Source organism: Mustelus asterias, chromosome 1 (genome assembly GCF_964213995.1).
Source record: "Mustelus asterias chromosome 1, sMusAst1.hap1.1, whole genome shotgun sequence".
Classification (NCBI taxonomy): Eukaryota; Metazoa; Chordata; class Chondrichthyes; order Carcharhiniformes; family Triakidae; genus Mustelus; species Mustelus asterias.
The window spans coordinates 67,526,112-67,548,183 of record NC_135801.1 but is presented as its reverse complement, the minus strand read 5'-3'; the positions used below and the strand labels follow the sequence as shown (position 1 = coordinate 67,548,183).

General features: G+C 40.9%; 1 protein-coding gene across 1 annotated transcript in view; it reads right to left on the bottom strand.

Annotated features, from left to right (window-relative positions):
* acox3 (acyl-CoA oxidase 3, pristanoyl) overlaps positions 1-22,072 on the bottom strand; it is a 151,827-nt gene that overhangs the window by 106,802 nt on the left and 22,953 nt on the right. Inside the window, exons 5-7 of the mRNA XM_078213482.1 lie at positions 20,719-20,808; positions 12,963-13,106; positions 9,050-9,138 (exon numbers count right to left, since the gene is read on the bottom strand). Of these exons, the coding sequence (XP_078069608.1) occupies positions 9,050-9,138; positions 12,963-13,106; positions 20,719-20,808 (323 nt within the window). The remainder of the gene's footprint in view (positions 1-9,049; positions 9,139-12,962; positions 13,107-20,718; positions 20,809-22,072) is intronic.

Sequence of the window (22,072 nt, the reverse complement as noted above, 5' to 3'; positions counted from 1 at the left end):
GCCATTTGCCGGCTCAACCAGCTTTAATTTTTCAGGCGACAGCCCTTTAATTAGTACAAGGCTGGACTTCCATCCATCTCCAGGAGAAAGTTCCACTTTGTAGAACGTCCAGCCAACTAAAGGCCAGCAGGAGCAGTGGCACTGGAGGCCCAGCGAGAGGCACCCCTTTGCCCTTAACTAGCCAGCAGCCCTCGGGTTAAAGCCTTTCTCACCATTTGTTAAATCAGAGCGGTAGGAGGATTGGTCATTGCCCACTTGGGGCCTCAGTTGGGTCACAGACAGGCAGCCTACACAACCTCTCTCCCACAGCTTATAAAATAGTGTTAGGAGCAGGGTTAGGTGGACACAGGTAAAGCTGCTGATAAACAACACCCTAATTTATGGATTGATCCATCTGATTTCCCACACATGGTGGCCTGTAAAATTCAGATCTATGGGCTAATGCTTTCTTCACCTTAGCAGCAGAATGCAATATTTTCCTGTCCTTGCAAAACAGTGCATCATCCATTTACTGTGAGCAATGTCAACTGATCAACTAATAGATCATATAAATGATACCTATGCACATGTTTGTGACACAATTCAAGCAACACACTTGAGCTTCACACTTAACATTTAATGAGCTAAAATTTAATTTCCTTATAATAGTAAATCTATAACTATTCATGAAAATCTACCAATGAAAAATACAAACTCAACCAATTATACTAACTTACTGGCTGGGATTTTCCAAGCCCGTTCGACGCATGTGCAAATTCGGTTATGGCTGCTGAGCAGTAGAGTTGCTGTCCTTGATGCCAAACAGTAGCTCACTCACACCATATTTCCTGCTGCTACCTCTTGCAAGAGGCAGGACACTAAACAGTTGACCCTACCCTAATGCTGGATATTCTAACGAGGTTAGGAGTAAAGGCCACTGGTGTACAATCTGCCTCACTTACACTGGTCAAAATGAGCTTTGAGTCCCAACCTGCCCAACTTTTCCATCTGAGGCCTGACTCTTTCACAAACTTAGGACTTGAATTCATAATTCATCACTGGTTCCTAAACAACAATGCTTAAAATTTCCAGGATAGTGCAATCCAAGCACATATGCAAGAAACAGAATTACCAGTTTGCATCAATGCAACTGGAAAGACTTTGCACAGTACAATGATCAAAATGTTAACATTCAAATCTGCTTGCAGCGGGGGAGGCCACCAGTGGATTGGGAACCTGAAAACTGCTGGAATGAGCTTTGCCACAGTTTAACTCAGCTACAGCATTAGTAACCCACTCCTAGATTTCCTGACCAATTAGAACAGACATGTGATGACGACCCATACATGACAGTTAAAGCTCTATGTTGAAGAGGGACCCTGACAGGATGCATCCAATGCAGGAATGCCTGAAGAGATGAGAACAAAACAATGAAAGATGCTTAATGTAGAAAAGTTGCCCTCCAGTTCTGAGTCACCCTGGTAGGTCATGCTGTGAGGCCATTATGTTCACTGTTTTCAGCAGATGGAAGTAATAGGCCAGCTTCTATTGCGAAGCAGGCACTGCTTGAAATGACTGAGGAAGACAGCAACAGGACTATTACTTCATACGTGTACTGAAAAAGGTGACCTCAATTACCTTATCACAGTAGAAAAGGTGCGTTGTGTCCCACATTCAAATGGCAACACCCTCACTCTGACTCAGCATTTTCATTTGCAGCAGTTCTCTGCCCAGCATGCCTTGCATTTCACGTATCTCTCTCTCTCTGGTCAGCTCCTCACATCCTCATCTGCACTTTCATCTTATTGCCATCTCACTACCATAGCTCGCAATTACCCTCCACAAATGTTGCCCTTCCATGCTCTCAAAATTTTCAATTTCTCACTAACATAACTCTGTGGTTTCTCTCCTTGCAAAAGAGAGCTCAGAACGCCAGGGAGCGACAAAGAATCAGGGTTTGCCTCCATTCATGGCTCCTTTCAGCACTGTATCTGAGGAGGCCATGATGATCGACAAAGTGGTGGAGCATATGGCCACTGGAGATACAGAAATGGATATCATACAGTCATATGGCACACTAACATTGTGATGAGGCCTTTGTCCAGTGGAAGCAAATGCAAAGATTCTGTTAGCATTTCCAAAAGTACAGGGCGGATTTTCTGGTGGCGCAGGCAGCCCGCTATTGGCCAGCGACAGGATCTTCTGGTCCCGCCATTGTCAACAGGATTTCCTATTGAATGCACTCCTTGTCGCCGGAAACCTGTGGCAGCGATGTGCCGTTGGCTGGACCAGAAAATCATGACAGTGTGAATGGCCAGAATTTTCCGGCCAATATGTGCAATTGGAGGAGTCCATTCATAAAATCGCAGGTGTGGTGCTCATTGCCACTCCCATGGGAGAGTGGCTACTGGCACGAAGCATCAGGCATGGCAGGCAATCGAGGACATGCTGGCACTCACCAATTGGCCTACACCCCTCTGCTTAGCCATTCAAGCTTTTACCAAAACGCAGCAAGCTGTTCGCCAGCTCTTGGCTAGCAAGGAAGTACAGTTAGACCATGAGAGAAGAGGAGGGGACTCTGCTCATGGCATTTCCACTTTCCCCATCCCATCAGAGCCCGACCAGATGTCTCCTGAGCCGGTGTTTGAGTCTTTTCCTTCACAGTGCATGTGGGGCAGGCTTTAGCCGAATCCTTATGGACTCCAAATGCTAGAGAATGTCCCAACTGTCAGATCAGGGGGATGAGCAGCCTGGCTGCAGTTTCCCTCGTGCCACAGGCATCGCACGACGCAACAGTCGTAGCAAAATCAATGACAAAGACTTTGGAATTTCACAAACACTTGTGTTGACAAGTACATCACTCAATTTTATTGTAAATATTAAATAAACTTTATTTCAAATCCCTGTTGCCTAACCATCTTCATTGCTGCCCTTGCCTATCAGCCTTGGGGAAAACAGGATGACCAGAGTTGAAGACGAGCAATGGGTATTAATGAGATGTAAGTATTATTGTTTGGGAATATTGTGGGGGTGGCCACAGTTAGTATTGCTGAGCCATAAAGCTTCACACAAGTGTGCAGTCTGTCTCCCTGGACCTGTGGAAATCCAACCACTGCAGCAAATCTTATTCTAACTGGTCTTATCAGGAGCAAAGTGGATGCAAGTGGCTGGCCTGGCAAACATGACACTGGTCACCAGGGAGATGTACTTGTGGCTAGCAGGTTGTGAAATCCAAAGTATTTCATCAGCAGATCCTTGGAAGGAGGCAGAGGCAAAGAAATTAGGGCTTGGGTTACCTTGATGGCCACTGGGAAACACTACCTACCCTGGCCCACTTGGAGTGAAGTCTTGATCCAGGAGACTATAGATGTCAGTAATGGCCTGCTGATAAAGTCCAACACACCATCATATACGGAACATGTAAGAAAGGCAATTTGTCCAATCAGACTTTTCACTCACTCAGTGCAATTTACTCTAATATGGGCAATTTCTTCTTAATGCCAAGTCTTGAACCTTTTTGCTGTTATCCATTTTCATTTGTCATTTCTCAGATGTTCAGATATTTTACTGTTGTGTTCCACAGCCTAATTCTTGTGAAGAATAAAGATACTATGGGATAATCTTTTAGTGGTATTGCCTATGCATAATTCATCACCCGTGTAGAGCACAGGAAAGATGGAAGGAAAGTTGCACAGGCTCTAAATTAAGCATGCACTCTCCCTGCTAAATTTCAATTTTGTGCTTCAAAGACAAAAAGCTCCCCCTATATATGTACAGTGTAATAACATGTCGGATTCTATACCAACAGAATTTAGCATTAGGCTCCACGAATCAAAGCCCAGCGCTGAAGTATTATCCACAATGTTACAGTTAATGTTATGCTAATTTCAGTAGTGACTGTTACCAGGGTAAATCAATCAATAATTATCCAATGCATTCTCAACATATTTTCAAAGCATCCCCCAAATTAGCCTATTCCGACAGAAATGAATTCAAGAGGTTATATGCACACATCGGTGTTACAATTTACTGGGTAAGGAGTAATAGGAGCAGTATTCTTGCCTTTAATTTCCGGCGTGGCGAGTTCACAGGCACAATTGTGCTTGTGGTGATAGTTGATGAAAGCAGGCAGAACATTTAATTAATAAGTAGTACGAACTCTGAGTTCAGATAAATATCGCCACCTTGTGGAGGAGCCATTGGCAAAATTTTTCTGCTTAACTTGTCCATTACAATGACATGTGTGGAAAGTAATATGTAGTGCATTACTACTTAAGATCTTGGGTACATCAGTTAGAAAATGTCATCATTAAATTGTTCACTAAAATTTTGAACTCTGTATTCTTGCTGAACCCGCTAATTTGGAAATAGTCATACAGAATAGAAAGTACCAACAGTAATATTTAATGAGGTTGCATTTATTTTGAGAATTAATCTTAAGAAAACAACAACCCCTAATAGAGATAGGACATTACAGATATGTTCAGTGTCGGCAAAAACCTGGCAGATTGAGTATAATTTGGGCAACTGTGAAGTTGTTCGCTTTGGCAGGAAGAATAAAAAAGTGTATTACTTAAACTGAGAACGATAGCAGAATTCCGAGATGCAGAAGGATTTAGGTGCATGAGTCACAAAAAATTAGTATGCAGGTGCAGCATGTAATCAAGATGACTAATGGAATACTATCTTTTATGATAAAGGAATTTAACATAAAAGTAAGGAATGCTAAGCTTCAATTATACAGTAAGAAGTCTCACAACACCAGGTTAAAGTCCAACAGGTTTATTTGGTAGCAAAAGCCACTAGCTTTCGGAGCGCTGCTCCTTCGTCAGGTAAGACTTGCCTACTTCTGCTTCTACTTTCTGTGTTCTCCAATTGTGCCTGAGCTGGCTCTCTGAAGGAGCAATTATTTGGTGCTACTCCCTCACCTTCTCTCCATCATGCACATTCTTCCTTTTCAGATAATTAAATTTCTTCTTGAAAGCCTCGATTGACCATACCTTCACCATATGCAGGCAGTGCAGTCCAGATCTGAAGCACTTGCTGTCTGAGAAACCTTTTCCTCATGTCACCACTGTGTCATTTACCAAGTACCATAAATCCTCTTGTTCTCAGTCATTCCACCAATGGGGACAGTTTTTCCTTATTTACTTAGTCAAAATCAAGAGGCATCTGGACAATCTCTAAATTTCCTCCAAACCTTCTCTTTGCCAAGGAAAACTGTTCCAAGTTCTCCAATCTATTTACATAACTGAAGTTCCTAATCACTAGGAGCATTTTTGTGAATCTCTTTTGCACTCTATCTGATGCCTTGATATGGTGCCTGGAATTAGACACAGTACTCCAGTTGAGGCTGAACCAGTTTAACATAACTTGCTTATTTTTATACTCTATGTCCCTAGTAATAAAGCCTAGGATTCTGTATGCTTTATTAACTGGTCTCACAATCAATCCTGCCACCTTCAATGATTTATGCATATATACACCCAGGTGCCTCTGCTGAACCCATCCCCCACCTCACCATTTATTTATTTATAATGTCTCGCCATGCTCTTCATATCTCTCTGGTTCCACCTTGAAAAGTATTGTGGTTTTTTGTTAAAAAGTTTAATTTCTCTTTTTATTCTAGATAATCTTGGGACCATAGTTGCAGATTATAATGCAGAACGTCCACAAACTGATCCAAGAATCTGATGTGCACTTTTAAAGTTTCATTTTTACTGTGAGAGAACCTTGGTGGCAGAATTATTATAGTTGCATTGGTGTTCAGTTGAGGTCCTGGGAAAGTACATAATTTTTAATGATAGTTCTTATCGCTTGGAAGTCATCAAGACTTGCTTTACTGGATCAGAGTGCTAATACAGTGGATTCCTTTATATGAAAACAGCATGGCCAAGTGTCAGGAAAGCCAATATGCATTCAGATGATAATGCTGTGGGTTGAAGATTGACAGAGTGGAATCATTTCCCATCAGTACAAGTGGCAGCACAGAGTAAGTTTCACGATGTACATGCAATTTATGGTTCTTTGGACCTTTGAAAATCCAGCAATTGATGAAAGTGCACTGGTTTGTCATTTTGCTAGGGAAGGTGATGAACTGGATTGCTTTAGCAAACAATGCACCTGTGACTTCATGAAGCTGTGCTCAACTGACCACCATAGATTACTAACATGTCCAATGACAGCTGCATTGACCACAATCAAAAAAGGAACAACTCAAATAACTATGCTAAGGAAACCATACTGATTTTCCCAAATGGATTCAGGTAAGCTAACCTACAAATCATCAACTAGTAGAAAAAGATAGGAAACAGTATTCACAATAAAGCATTAGAACCACACCAAGCCAACAAAATTATATACATTTTCAAATCAACACTCAGGAAACAGCAAAATGAAATAAAGCAAACTGTTTCATTGTTTTGGATTTTTTTTCAGTCCCTCAGTAATCCAACTCTGCAAAGGTTAAAACATTTATACAGCAATCAGTGCATTATAGCTTAAATGGTTCTTAAAAAAATCTTTGCATTTACCCATAATATTGCCCAAGACTTACTGGAAATTAATCTTATTAGTCTATACTTTTGATGAAAGGCCTTAACCTTTACTGCTTCCCCGAATCTTCAGTTGTTTAGCCTTTTCTTTATTTTTTCATGGGATGGGGGTGTCACTGGCAAGGTTAGCATTTGTTGCCCACTCCTAATTGCTCTTGAACTTTGTGGCCTGGTAGGCCATTTCAGAGGGCAGTTAAATGTCAGCCACATTACTGTGGGTCTGAAGGCAATTAAGAGTCAACTACATTGCTCTGGGTCTGGAATCACATGCAGGCCAGACCAAGTAAGGATGGCATATTTCCTTCCCTAAAGGGGCATTAGCAGAACAACCCTCAAACCTAATTTTTTTTCAGTCCCACAGTTCTCCCAAATTCTGATCCTCCCTCCAAATGTTGTCAGCCGTTAATCTACCCCACTCCCTCAGCCCATTTATCTGAGCTATCAAAGCATAAATGCCTAAAATCTGCCATCCTCATTCGCAGCTGGATTCTCCGGTGCCACTGAAAATGAATGAGGTTTTGGCTGGAATGCCAAACTCTCCATTCTCACTTGCAATGAGGCGGACACAGATGAGATTGGAGATGCTGACCCAGAGGTATCCCAAATTCCAGTCTTTCCAATCACAAATGCTATTATTCCCTGCTCATCAGCATTCTTAGCGCTCTCTCATTACTCCACAACTTCCTTAGTTTTTTAAAATCAGACTTCTTAGCAGTCTTACAACCATGAGAACTTCTAACCTATTACAAATGTGCCGAAACTCCGATCCACCCTCCTCCACCCTTTAAAAAGTTTACGCATTCCATCCCCTCTGATCACCCCTAATGCCCTCAAGTGGTTCCTTCCTGAACTGCCCCATTCACTTCATTTTGAGATACCAATCCTTTTAATTTGAAAAAAGTGTGGCAAGGATAAGTCCAGCAACTACTGGCCAATCGGCTTAATCTCCATATTGGGAACCTTTTAGAAATAATAATCCAGGACAAAATTTGCAGTCACTTGGACAGATGTTGATTAATTAAGAAAAGTCAGCATGTATTTGTTGTAGGCACATCCTGTTGAACTAACTTGATTAAGGTTTTTGATGAGATAGCAGAGAAGGTTGGTGAGAGTACTGCAGTTATGTGGTGTACATGAACTTCCAATAAGTATTCAATAAAATGTTACATAATGGGTTTATCACCAAAATAAAGTTTATGGAATAAAAGGAACAGTGGCAGCATTGATACTATGTTTGCTGAGGAAATAGAGAACAATGGTGAATGGTCGTTTTTCAAACTGGAAGAAGTTATGTAGCACGGCTCCCCAGGGATTGATGTTAGGGTCACTGTTTTTCTTGATCGATATTAATGAGGTAGGCTTGAGTGTGCAGGGCATTATTTCAAAATTTACAGATGACATACAGTTGGAAGTCAAGTGAACTGAGAAGGATAGTGATAGAAATCACTGATTTGAGAGAAATGGAAAAAGAACTAATGTAGCACGAGGAAAAACCTCTCTTTAAGCAGCAAGTGGTTAGGATCTGGAATGCACAGAGTGTGGTGAGATAAACTCAATCATGGCTTTCAAAGCAGAAACGGCTAATTATCTGCAGTGAAAACATTTGTAGGGCTAAGAGAAAAGGTGAGGGAGTGGGACTAGCCAACTTGCTCTCATAAAGAGCCAGACTGGACATGACATGCTGAATAGCATCCTTTTGTGTAGTTGCCATTCTCGAATTCCTCCTAATTCCCATATCCAATGTCTCCCAAAGCCAAATCAGACTACACTCTTGCTTCCACTTCACCCTCACTTCCTTTCTATTTTCATGTGTTCCAACACCTAACAGCGATGTCTCCCTGCTGATTCCATTGCACAACTCTAGCTTAAAAGGTATTTGCCATCTTGCTACACATTCTGAGCTTTTAAACAGCTAAATATAAGTGCAAAACTATAGACAGATTAGAAGTGACAGAGGATAAAAAGGAAAGACAAACTTAGTAATTCAGAGTGAGGAGAAGATTCAGAAACATGCATGTCGACGCAACAGGAAAAAATATATCCGACAGCCGGAGTAGGAAGGGTAAGCGATAAATAAAGACAGAAGAGAATAATTAGAGAATGGTAAGTATAACATGCAAATTGCAGTGAGAAACTTTTTTTTAGGTAACACTTCAAAAATATTTAATTAGCTGGAAAATGATTTGGAACTTTCTACAATTGTGAAAAGCACTATTGAAATGCAAGTTTGTTCTTGCTTTGGTGTCCTTGAAGCATGACATCTATTTTTGTCTGATTTTTGGCTCTGTGAAACACCTAGGAATTATGTTAAAGCACTATTTCCCCACTGTAAAACATTGGCTTAATTTTGAATTGGTGATGTGCCTTACATATACAACATGAAAAGTTTGCTATGCCAAATCATTGCATTCCAAATTTGGGAAACAAGAAACCGATTAACACAAAAAAGGATTAAGAAAACCAACTAATGCAAGTAGCATGAAAATTAGGTGTCACATCAAAGAAAACATTCTTACCCATTGTCTATCCCATTTAATCCCAGTTTCTTTCCAATATCTCCAACCATTACGCCAGGCATTGGAAGTAGGGTCTTGGGATCTCTGATCTAAACACATTTTGATTTACAACGGAATCAAAATTAAAAAAAGACAGTGGATTAGAAATTGGCCCCTTTCACATTTGAAACCAAAGTTGAAGCCAAGACCAAGGAACAAAGGCTTCTGCGGATGCTAGCTGTAAATGCCCTATGTTTAATTAATTTAATATTCCAATGGTCATTGGTCTATTATTCCCTAATTTGTTAAAAGTCAAGGATGACTGACTTGGGAAATCAAAGGCATTTCTCACTTTTGGCATGTTATTGGGACAAAGTCTTACTTTCAGTCCATCCATCCTACATCTGATAGAAGTGCTGATTGCCAACACACTTGTTGCCTACTCTATTCCAATGAGTTCCTTGAGAGACTCTGTGCTGCACATTTTTGTGAAATGCACAACAGTGTTGAGTCAGGGGAGTATTTGAGCGAAGTGGCAATCCAACTATTCTTGCTGCTGCTTGGAAAATCCAAGCCAAAAATCAAAACTGACAAATTTGTTGTACAATTTTAATAATCAATTCAGCAAATCAATCTAAATCAAAACAATAAAAACTGCTTCATGAATGCACATTTTTAACAGTAGTAATTACTTATAAAATACATTACTAGCAACAAATCCTGAATACATTTATCATATTTAGTATCCCAGGCATTTAACAGCCACATAACTGGAGACCAAGACTGAATTGAAACAAATCTAGTTAATATTATGTTTCCATGCAGTGCTATAAAAGTTGTTTAGAATCCCTCACGTGGCTGAGTTCCCAGCAATGTCATTGCCATGGCCATACTAATGTACTTGGTGCTCAGCAGAAGCCAGTTACGACGGGGAAGCAAACATAAGAAATAGGAGTTAGAGTAGGCCATTTGGCTTTGAGTTTGTTCCTCTTCAACAAGGTCATAGCTGATCTTTAACCTCAACTCCACTTTCCCACTATATCCCCATATTTCTTAATTCCCTTATTATTCAAAAATGTACCAATTGAATATATTCAATGACTGAGCATTCGCAACTCGTTAAGGCTGAGAATTACAAAGATTTACTACTTCTCGAGTGAAGAAATTTCTCCCATCTCAGTCCTAAATGGCTGATTCCTTATTTTGACACTATGACCTCCCGTTCCAGGTTCCACAACCAGGAGAAACATTTCCTCTGCATCTCCCCTGTTAAGCCCCTTATGAATTTTATATGGTTTGATTAGATCACTTCTCATTCTTCTAAGGAATACAAGCCTAGTCTACACAATTTCTCCTTATAGGACAATTGCCCCCATCCTAGTAATCAGTCTAGTGAACATTTATTATATCGACCCTAGGGAAGGTATATCCTTTCTTTAGATCAAAAGTGCACATGATACTCCAAATGTGGCCTCACCAATATCCTGTATAAATTGTAGTAAAACCTCTTCGTTCTTACATTCCAATTCCTTTGTAACAACAGCTAACTTACCATTTATCTCAATTGCTTGCTGGACCTGCATGTTAACTTTTGCTGATTCTTGTACAAGGGCAATACAAACATTACCTGATCTCTCATTCAAAAAAAAAAATTTTTTCCCACAAGTGGATAAATTCATAATTTGCTACATTGCATTCCATTTGCCATGTTCTTACCCAATCTCTCAACAAGTTGATATCCCCCTGCAGCCTCTTTGCTTCCTACACCACTTACTTTCCCACTTTGAATAATCTGCAAATTTAGTCCCCTCATTTAATTCATCAACATAGATTGTAAACAACTGAGGCCCGAGTCCTTGTGGTATCCTATTAGTTACAGCCTGCCGACCCAAAAATGTCCTATTTATTCCTACTGTTTTCTGTCCAATAACCAATCCTCTATCTCTACTAATATACTACCCATAATCCTATGAATCCATTCTGTGGCACCTTATTGCCAGGATTTTGTAAATAAGTACAATACATTTATTGGCTCCCCTTCTACATTTTACTCATTACATCGTCACAAAACAGATTAGTCAAATACGATTTACCTTTCAAAATTCTCGTTGACTCTGCCTAATTACATTGAGTTTCTGTGTTCTGTTACCACTTCCCTAATAATGGATTCTAGCATTTTTGTCTACAACTGATGATGGGCTTAACTTGATCATAGTTTCTCATTTTTCCTCTTCTTCATTTCTTAAATAGTGGGATTATGTTGCTACATTTGATTCCTTGGGAACTGTTCTCGAATCTGGAAGTCAAAACCATTACATCCACTATCTCTGCGGCACTATTTCTTTATCTTTATTCACCTTTAAATTTTATATTCTTGGTGAACTCTTGGCTCCCGTTACTTCTGGAATGCTTTTTGTATCTTCTACTCCTGAAGACAGGTAAAAAATGTTTATCTAATGTCTCTGCCATTTCTTTAATCTCATTTGCTGGAATTCTCTGATTTCGCCCGAGGCCTGGATTCTCCAGTTTCGGTGCAATGAATAGATATCTGGCTGAGTGCCAAATTCTCTGTTCGCACTGTCAGCGATGGTGGAGAATTCTGGCCATTATAATTTCACCTATCACTGCCTCTTATTGTCCCATATTTACTTACACTAATATCTTCCTGTTTACATATCTATAGAAAGTCAGAAAAATCGGATGCACATAAGGTATCCTTGTAAGCTTCAAAAAGGGTGGCACGGTGGCAGGGATTAGCATAGCTGCCTCACAGCGCCAGGAGCCCAGGTTTGATTCCTGGCTTGGGTCACAGTCTTCTTGGGTTTCCTCCAGGTGCTCTAGTTTCCTCCAACAGTCTGAAAGACGTGTTGGTTCGGTACATTGTCCATGCTTAATTCTCCCTCCTTAATTCTCCCTCCGTGTACCTGAACAGAAGCTGGAATGTGGCGACTAGTGGATTTTCACAGTAACTTCATTGTTAATATAAGCCTACTTGTAATACTAATAAATAAACGTTAAATAGTTCGTAGAAAAGAATAGTCTAGCAAATACTCCCTTCAGTATTTCTGTAGTTGTTAGGTTTCACCCATTTATTTTTTAATGATCTTTAAACTACGGTAGGCAATTTTGTGACCTCGCCACGCCTGGCGCTGATCCCGGAAAATAGCATGAGCCTAAAAACAAAAAAAAAGTTTCGCGCCTGGTGCCAAATGGTTTGCAATCGTCCCAGTCCCTTTCTGCTGTCGCAAACTGGATAGGGGTGAGGCTGATTAGCATAAGACTGATTGGATTTCAATCCCATGACTGAATTCGGCATGTGATCATCCTCCCCCTCCCAGAATGTTCCCACCTCTCCGGTGGGAAGTTACACCAATGGGAATCACTACTGGTACCTTGCAGCACACAGGTGTGATAGGTGCTCAGAGACGATTGAAGCCCCCGATGGTCAGGGACATGGCTGGGAATTGCCCACCTGGCACTGCCAGGTGGGCACTGCCAAGGGGGTGGGGCCCAAAGGGGTGGACATGTTGGAGGTCATGAAGTGGGACCCATTGGGAGGGCTCCCAATGCTGGCAATCCATGTGAAGGAAGGGATCCCAATGTCCGTGAGGGTTTGTCTTCCAGTGCACTAAGATTAGGGTGTCCTTTCAGAACAGCACCCGATTGCTTTGCAGCTGGGCTCACTGGTGGGTTTAGGCCCCACACCTCCTAGGACCGGTGTGAAACTCAACTCCCAAAAAAACGTGGAATGATTGTGGTCCGGAGTGTGCCCAAAAGGCCAACGTGGATTGCTCCAGTTTTCTCGTTGTTATGACACTTAGTCATTTAATGGAAAAATTCCACCCTACATTTATGCCATGCTTTAAATATTATTAGTATATTGTATGTAAAAGCAAACAATCACTAATAGGGACTTCATTAAAAAGTGTCTTACCTGAACAATAAAAGAATGGAGCCCTTGACAGACTCCATCAGGAGTTTGGAGTTGTGCAAATACAATAGCATGCGTGGCAGTTTTCCCCATGTTTCCAACCCAGAACTTGGCAGCTTCAAAGTCAGGAGAATTGATGATAAATTCCTAATAATCGAGAAAAATTAAGACCCATGTGAAAATCACTTATTATTATTGATTTTCAGATCCAAATGTATTAGAAAGTTTATTGCTGATTTCTCCAAGTAATTTTTTAAAAATTCATTCATGGGATGTGGGCTTCACTGGCTGGGCCAGTATTCATTGCCTCTACCTGAGGGCATTTAAGAGTCAACCACATTGCTGTGGATCTAGAGTCACATGTAGGCCAAACCAAGTAAGGACGACAAATTTTCTTCCCTAAAGGATGTTAGTGAACTTGATAGGTTTTTACAACAATGATTTCATGGTCATTATAATACGTTTAATTCCAGGATTTTATTGAATTTGAATTTTGAACCCAGGTCCCCAGAGCATTATCTTAGGTTTCTAAATTACTAGTCATAATACCACAACATCACTACCTCCCTGAATAAGTTACAAAAATGCCAAATACTCAGTAAGATATCTATCCTTTCACCATTAATGTGTACCAATTGATGTTGTTGCACACAGGCAGTGGAGTTTTCAATTCACATGCAGTTGGAAGGTGGGACTAATTGGACCAAGGATGATGGAGGACTCGGCAGATGAAGCCCCTGGAGAAACGAGACATAAGGTGAGGACTAGAACAACAGAGTTATGGTTAATTCTTGGGCTGGAGGGAGATATACAGTGGTGTTTTCTGGGATTCGGTATTATGACCACCACTGTTTTGATATAAATTAATGGCTTGTACTTCAGTTTATGAGGAGTTGTGATTTGTAATCACGGCACGGTAGCACAGTGGTTAGCACTGCTGCTTCACAGCTCCAGGGATCTGGGTTCGATTCCCGGCTTGGGTCACTGTCTGTGTGGAGTTTGCACATTCTCCTCGTGTCTGCGTGGGTTTCCTCCGGGTGCTCCGGTTTCCTCCCACAGTCCAAAGATGTGCGGGTTAGGTTGATTGGCCAGGTTAAAAAAATTGCCCCTTAGAGTCCTGGGATGTGTAGGTTAGTGGGATTAGTGGGTAAAATATGTGGGGGTAGTGCCTGGGTGGGATTGTGGTCGGTACAGACTCCATGGGCCAGATGGCCTCTTTCTGCACTGTAGGGTTTCTATGAAATAAGTAATAGACATTGTGCAATCATCAGGAAACAAGCCCACGTCTGACTTTTTTGGTGGGAAGGCAATTACTTGAAGCAGCTGAATATGGTTGGGTAGATGTGTCAGACACTACCAAAGAATTACTGCAGCTGTGCCTTGGGGTCGAGATGATTGACCTCCAATTAACACAACCATCTTCCTTTGTGCTACATATGACTCCAACCAGTGGTGAGTTTTCCCAGATTCCCACTGACTTCAATTCTGCTAATTGGACAAATATTCAGAGAAAAATAAAAGACATGGTGAAACAGCAGGAGAATGGGGCTAACTGGATTGTTCCTTAAGAGAGCTGCCAAAGACCCAATGGGCCGAATGGCCTCTGTTATACTATTGAGATACGATTCTACTCCATTCAGTATGAGACCGAGATAGGGAGATAGATGAGAGAGATTAGGCAGAAGAGATGTCCAGAAAAAGGAGGGAGAGAGAGAGAGAATGAGAACACACAAAGGAAACCTGCATATATTCCCACCTCTAAATAGCTTCCTCTCGCATTTAAGCAAAACATTTGTTAACCGTTCGTTGATGTATTTAGATCTATTTACTCAAGAGAAATTCAAAGAATGTAGGCAAGAATTAAAGCCTATAGAAAATATACTATTAACTATGTAAATTCTAATGTTCAGAATAAATTAAAACTAAGTTATAAGATAATCAATCTGTAGAACAAAGTTGTTTAACAACTGCTTTTTATTGTCGAAGTGTTGAAAAAACTTTACAGATTTCTTGGGACAGACTGTATTATTGTTTGTACTATACTTTAAATTACATGGGACACTGGCACAATTTTAATGAGCAAATTGTATTACATTTTTATTTATATTTTAGTTATCAATGAAAATGATAAACAGTGATGTAGTTAAGAGTTTAAGAACTCCAGTCATTACAAGCTTCCAATCAAATTGACTACGATTAATAACAACTCTTTGGACATGTCATCTTGTCATATATGTCACCATTTTTGATTGGAAATAATCCCCAAAAATACTCATTGTTTACAAATGCTACTGCATTGAGTTTAGTTGAGTACTTCAATACTTCTAACATTCCTAAGATAGGATAATTATGCCAAAATATACCAGGGCTTTTTAAAGTAAAACTACAATGTACAGTTTGGACAGAATTGTTTTACAATCATATTGAAACACCAATATTATTCATTACTTTTTCAATAGGTGGGGTTAAAGGTACAAATGAGTCGGGAAAATAATTATCAGACGTTGTCCATGATATTGATTATCGTGCTGTCATGTGTTTTAATGGGAGATCGATTATCAACTGTATTTTCTCATGCACTTGAATTCTCATTTCAGCTGGGTAGTAATAACTGGTGAGTGGTGGTCTGACATTTTCTTTGGTAGATAGCGGGTGCACTCAGCAGCCAACTAACTACAGATAGGCAGAAACTTGCCAATGCCTATCCGGTACGGGGCAGGAAGGCTTCAGACAGAAAAAGGTGGAAGGAACTGTACACCAAAAAATGTTTTCACCAGGCTTAACTCATAGCTGCCATAGTAGTTTACGACAAGTATATGGTAGCAGGAATCCTTTTCAATCAATTACCATAAACACTTCACATGTATTGCAAGAATTAAACTAATTATGACATTGGCAGCATAATTTTCCAGTACACACAGCTGACTTTCTAAAGACCTGACTTACTGCAGACTGAACATAGTTAGCTGCTTCTGCTTCTCACAGTAACTTCACCAGTGGTATACCATGGGACAAGTATAGCCATGAAGAAATTCCAGGCCCCTTCCTTGAGGGAGGGAATGGCTGATGCATCACCTGGTATGACAACAGGTATGGGAATGCAAGTAAAGACCAAAAAGGCAGCTGATGTTTGCAGGCACATAGTCCTGCAAAATGCAAAACTACATAGCAATTTTGTATCTGCTTGCTAGTGAAAGTGTCCAAGTGCCTGTCCCTCAATTTCAAAAAAACTGCTGGATAATCTAGTTTGTTTGGCGACCGCAGTAAAACTTAAAGGAATATGTTTTGCTCATCATTATTCATGTGCAACTTTGTTGCAGGCTTAAATGTGTTACATTTAAAACTACAATAATTTCCAATCAACAGAGAAACACCCAACCAACAGGAAGTATATTCTAATTGACTTCAGGAGTCATACTTAAAAATTCCGCCCTCCAGTTAACCTGAGGATCAATTGAAGATTAACCTCTGATCAACTTTATGAAATACACAAATTTTAGTCTATCCCTTCTAGATCATAAATTATCTGTAGCTTCACTTTAGCAGATTACTGTGTACTTAGTAGTATATTACACATTTTCTTATAAAGTAAAGCATTCTCTGACCTAGTAAGCTACACCATAGGAAAAGTGCTAATAATGAGTAAATAAAATTTTCAAAAGATCCATGTGAAAATATCAGAGCTGGAGTGGCAATCAGACTTGAATTGCCATTCTGTGCCCAACTGTTTGACGTGAAATTTTTTCCCAGCCTGTCTGGCCCGACAGTCTTACTTTGTCAGGGCAAGATCCATGCACTGCAGTGCATCCTCATGGTCCAATGTTGGAGTAAAGGAGAGGCAATGTGAACATGCCACGCCCCTTTTTAAGGCTCTAGCTAGGGTCGGAGGGGTCGAGGGAATGGCCTCAGGTCAAGTCGGGCCTGTGCAGGGATATGCAGGCGGGGGGTGCAAAATCAGGCATCGGGTGAGGAGGGGTTGCAGGCCTCGGGTCTAGTCCAATTGGACCTTTGGGGGGGGGGGGGGGGGGGGGGTCCTCGTGGGCGGAGGGGGTAGTTGTGAGGGGGGAAATCCCCTGGGAGTTCTGTCTGTGCAACAGTTACCCAGAAGTTAGAGATCTGTAATTCTTCTAACTTTTTCTGGGTAATGATTCATGTAGCCCCTGCAGGAACCATGTGAAGTTTGTGATTTTAAAATCACATTTTGTGAATGGTTCCCAGGGAAAGTTTGCACTTGTGTTATGTTGTAGTACTCTAGCGTCTTCAAAAGATTTCAGACACTGTCAGGAACAACAGGCATTTATTGATAACAGAAACGTAGGTACAGGAGGGTTGCAGCTCTAGGCTGCCCTAGAGCCCAGTCTTTATCTGTTTACCACATTGCTGCTCACTGATTCTCCTCGAGAGGACTCCACCCTCTGGTGTGATCATTCACTCAGTTGGTATTGGTTCCTCAAGTCAGGTGACTCACTTATGCAGTATTGTCTTAAAGAGACAGAAACCACATAACCAATAGCCCTCCCCTTTAACTTTCTTACACTATCTTCAAAATCAATTTACTCAACCTACATTCGAAATAAAAATTATACACAAGTTAGACATTTGTAAATCAATGTAGCGATTGTTAAATGGAGAGATCTTGAGACTCGCATTTAACATAATACTTCCTCTAGAAACCTTCAATTATGCACAGTTCCAAATATAGTTTTACGTGGGTGGGATTATTCCACATAGACTTCCTGGTTTCCGAGTTCTGTCCTAGACTGTCTGCTGACCAAGGACTATATACTTTACTCTGCAGATGATGTCACTCTCCAATCCACTATCGATCCTCTTTTCTGCCAACAAGAGAGTGTTACATCTTCACAGCTCATTCACAATCTCGGTCTGTTACTTGTGAAAGAAAATAGTCAGGATACTCTTTTTCTTGTATTAATATTGTGTGATAAAATTTCTTCTTTTTCTAGCGTTTCTATTTGGCATGTTTTCCATGTTATCATATTGGTTCTTGTGCATTTCTATTAGGTAAACGGTTCAACAATCTTACTCTGGCATGTAATCTCAATTTACTTCTCTGCCTGAATTGCTGCTTTGTCTAGTTCCCTCTGGCACAACTTCAACTGAGTGGCTTCGTTTCTCAATCTCTGCTTTTCATCTTCTTCTTTATCAACCAATCTTCTGCTTAGACCCGAGTTGTTCTTTATTCCAATGCATCTGTTTTTGCAAGTTTATCCATTTCTGAGAGCTTCCAAAGTGAGTCCATCATTCCCTTCAAACAACATTTGATAACAATCTCCCTTCTCATGCTTTGCACGTTTTCAGAAAACTGATGTTACTTTTGTTTTAACAAACTCTACTTCTACATTTTTTTTCTTGTATTTTATTATTAGACAATTCTCCTGAATTATTAACTTTTTAAACAGCTATAATTTTCTTTTTTGGATTGTCCATTGCTATGTCCTTCACAGCACCCTCGAGCACTGAACAGTTTCTGCCTCTCTGCAGAATGCCAATTTCTCCAGCTCATTTGTGTATTCCAAGCAACTGGTAGTTTGATCATTCAATTGCATCTCTAATGGATTTCCAATATGGCTCTGGTGAATGATAGCTCTGCTTCAACAGTACTGTGACTCTTGCAGTAGATGTGACAGGATGTCCTACATGAGCATCATGGATCAAATTCTTGGGATGCTTCACTCGAGATGAGCAGTTCTCTCACCACTCACGAATATGACAGCTTTTCCTTGGCTCTTCTCACATTCCATGCTATGACCACTCTTGCTGAGTTCCACTTGTGCTTTTTCTCTTGATCCTTTTTACCTTTTATTCATATCTTCATGCTCTAACTCCAGTTCCTTGGTGAATGTTGGACTATTTCTTACTGGCCCTAATAGATTTCGAGCTACTTCCACCTTTTCCATAGAGCTTTCTTTCTTCCTTTGCTTTGATATAACTGGGCCGCTTCTCATTTAGAGTAGGTCACAAATTTTTAACTCATTTCTTATTGCTGTAGTTCTTGGTGAACTATCCATACCTTTAGACTGATTACAGCTTTATTGTTTTCTTGTATTTCATTGCTACAACTTCAAGGAGCTTCTCATTGTAATACAAAAGGATGGGATGCCACTCAGTTTTGCTTTCAGCTCTTCACTTAGTCATTTAGGATCTATCAGTGTCCTCCTGGAGTTTCTCAGTACGTCCCCCTCAGGGGACTTTTATTTTGCTGCCTACTCGGAGTTTGATGTTGGCTCTTGCTTGGGCGCTTAATTTCCTCCTCTGAGCACTTGCGTTGCTTACCCCCTTTTTTTTTTAAAAAAGAGTTGCCCTCTCTTTCTGGAGTTGCCTTCCATCTGGGGTTTTCGCTGATTCTTCTGTCCCTTGTCCTTTGTTTCTTCTTCATTAAATGTTGTACAACTTTAAATGCATTACAGATTTTAAGACTGACAGCTTTTTAAAACTGCCACAGCTACTGTTTCTCTCTCTGTTCTTTTCTCACTGTTTTGCAGTTTTGGTGGAAAAGTACAGCTCCCCCTTCTTGGACCCTTTGTTAACTATGTAATTTTTGCAGCTTTTTTTATGCTTCCTGACTGCTTGAGATTCCATTTCTTTTTCTTTAAATGTGTCATTCTTCTTGTTAATTTCAGAAAGATCAGCGCTATCCTTTCAGGAACATTATATTCTTTAACTTATTTTCTTCTCCTTTCTTTAGCAGGTAGAGGACTTCTCCTCATCTAATAACTTACAGACTGCACTGCCTGCAGTCCCTCATGCAGGGATCTCTACCCGGAAACCCTGCAGATTCTATTTAGATCAGGAGATCTGCAAATCTCAGCTTTTCACTTTTCTGCATGTTTGGGACAAGCTTTGCAGTTCCCCAAGACATTTTCCTTTTGACTTCTGAAAAAACTTCCCAGGTTTCTCCTTTTTAAATCTGAAATGGAACTTTCTTCCAGCGGGATATGTGTTCCTTTTATTTCAAACACTCCTGTCCTCTTTTTCTTTTATTCAAGTGTCACTTCCCTTGCTCCTGAAGGCTCCCTTGTAATTTTAATTTTTCTTATAACTTTCCAAATCTATTTACTCGCTGGCCATACTAGGTTCGTTACTTCGGCTGCCCCTCAGGGTTTGGCACTTGTTCAACAAATTTCAGAGTCTATTTGCCCAAAACTGGCACTTAGGTGGGTATCCCTCCTTTCCAATTCCAAACTTCAATTAAATCGGATATTCTTAGAATGACCATGCCATCCAATTGATCCACCTTATCGCCAATAGGTTATGTTGTGACACTCTAGCATCAAGAGATTTCAGACTTTGTCAGGAACAAAAGGTATTTATTGATAAGAAAAACTTTGGTATGGGAGGATTGCAGCTCTAGGCTTTACATGCTTACTACATTGCTGCTCGATAATTCTCCCGGAGAGGACTCTACTCTCTGGTGTGATCGCTCACGTTCAGTTTCCATTGGTCCCTCAAATCAGATGACTCACTTCTGCTGTACTGTCTTAAAGAGACAGACACCACATGCACAACGTAGGTGACATTTGCAAGGCAACTGCCTATGAACTTTCGAGAGGGTCTCCCCAGAGTATTCTTGTGAATCAGATTGGGTGGGTACCACAAGGATACTCTGGGAAGCCCGGACGTTACAACCATTATTTTTTCTCCCAATTAGAGAGCTAGGAAACTCAGAATAGCCAATTATTGAAAATAAAATATTCCAAACAAGCAGTCAATTATTTTTCTCTGAATATAGGGTACAAACCTGAGTTCTGGGATCAAATTCTGCTGTTGTTCTCATAGCTCTAGCATTGCTGCCATGGCTCAATTCAGTCAAAGCAAAACACCCGAAGATCTAAACAAATAAATGCAATAAGAGTGCATAAAATAGCCAGCAAAATATATTTTCAAAAAGACACAAAAACATTGGACGGATCCCTTGCATAAATAAAGGGATGGGAGAACAGAAATTAAGTTAAAAGGGAGTGATAAGGTATGGATAAAGTAGACGTGGAATGGATGGTTCCTCTTGTGGGGCATTCTAGGACGAGAGGTTATAGTCTTGGGATAAGGGGTAGCAAATTTAAAACACAGTTGAGGAGAAACTACTTCTCCCAAAGGGTTGTGAATCTTTGGAATTCGCCACCCTAAAGTGCAATGGATGCTGGGACAATGAGTAAATTTAAGGAGGAGTTAAGACAGATTTTTAACTGGTAATGGGTTGAAGGGTTATGGGGAGAAGGCAGGAAAATGAAGATGAGGAGCATATCAGCCATGATTGAATGGCGGAGCAGACTCGGTGGGCCGAATGGCCTAATTCTGCTCTAATATCTTATGAACTTGAGTGTTTCCCAGAGTGATTCCTGCAGGCACTGCAGCATCCGTCAGGTGGGATTCACCCACCTGATTGATGCAAATTCATGCATAGTAGGGAACACGACTGCCAGGCATGAGGTTGACCACCGCCCACCCCCCGCCGCCAAAGATTCCGATACAAGATCCCCTCAGGCTCCACCCTCCAGGTCCTGCCCCTTGACAGTACTAACATTGCACTGACCCCCTAATCTGGTGCATTGGACTCCGAAGGGGATCAAGAAGGTAAATGCTCTGTCCAAGTGCTTCTGTTATTTCCCGGCTGCATGAGGATGGTGCCCCCAAGGGGAGAGGTTTGGGCTGGGGGCAAGGGGTTCACCTTGGGACACACTCCTATGATGGGGATCGCATGGGTGGACTGCCCCCTTCTAGCCCTTAGAAACCTGAGTATCGCTCTTGGCATGGTGATTTCAGGTAGCGCTCTGATCAAAATCTTCAGTCTCGTCTGTGTACTGTGAAAACTTTGAAGTGGCCTGGTCAATGTAATCTCCATACCTCCTGACATCTGGGGGGCTTTCCAACTCACAGCAGCACTCCATACTGCCTTTTCTCTCTCTGCAAGAAGCTGTAGTGCGAGAAGAGCAATTTGAAGTCCTCTGACTTACAGGAGAAATCACTTCAACGAGTGGGTGCGGGTTGGGGGAGAAGAGAGGAGTGGGGGTGTTCCCTCCAACACAGTTGCCCATTCAGCCTCATTCTTTTAACACTACATTTTTTCACATCTCTGAGCCTTCATAGAAAGCTCA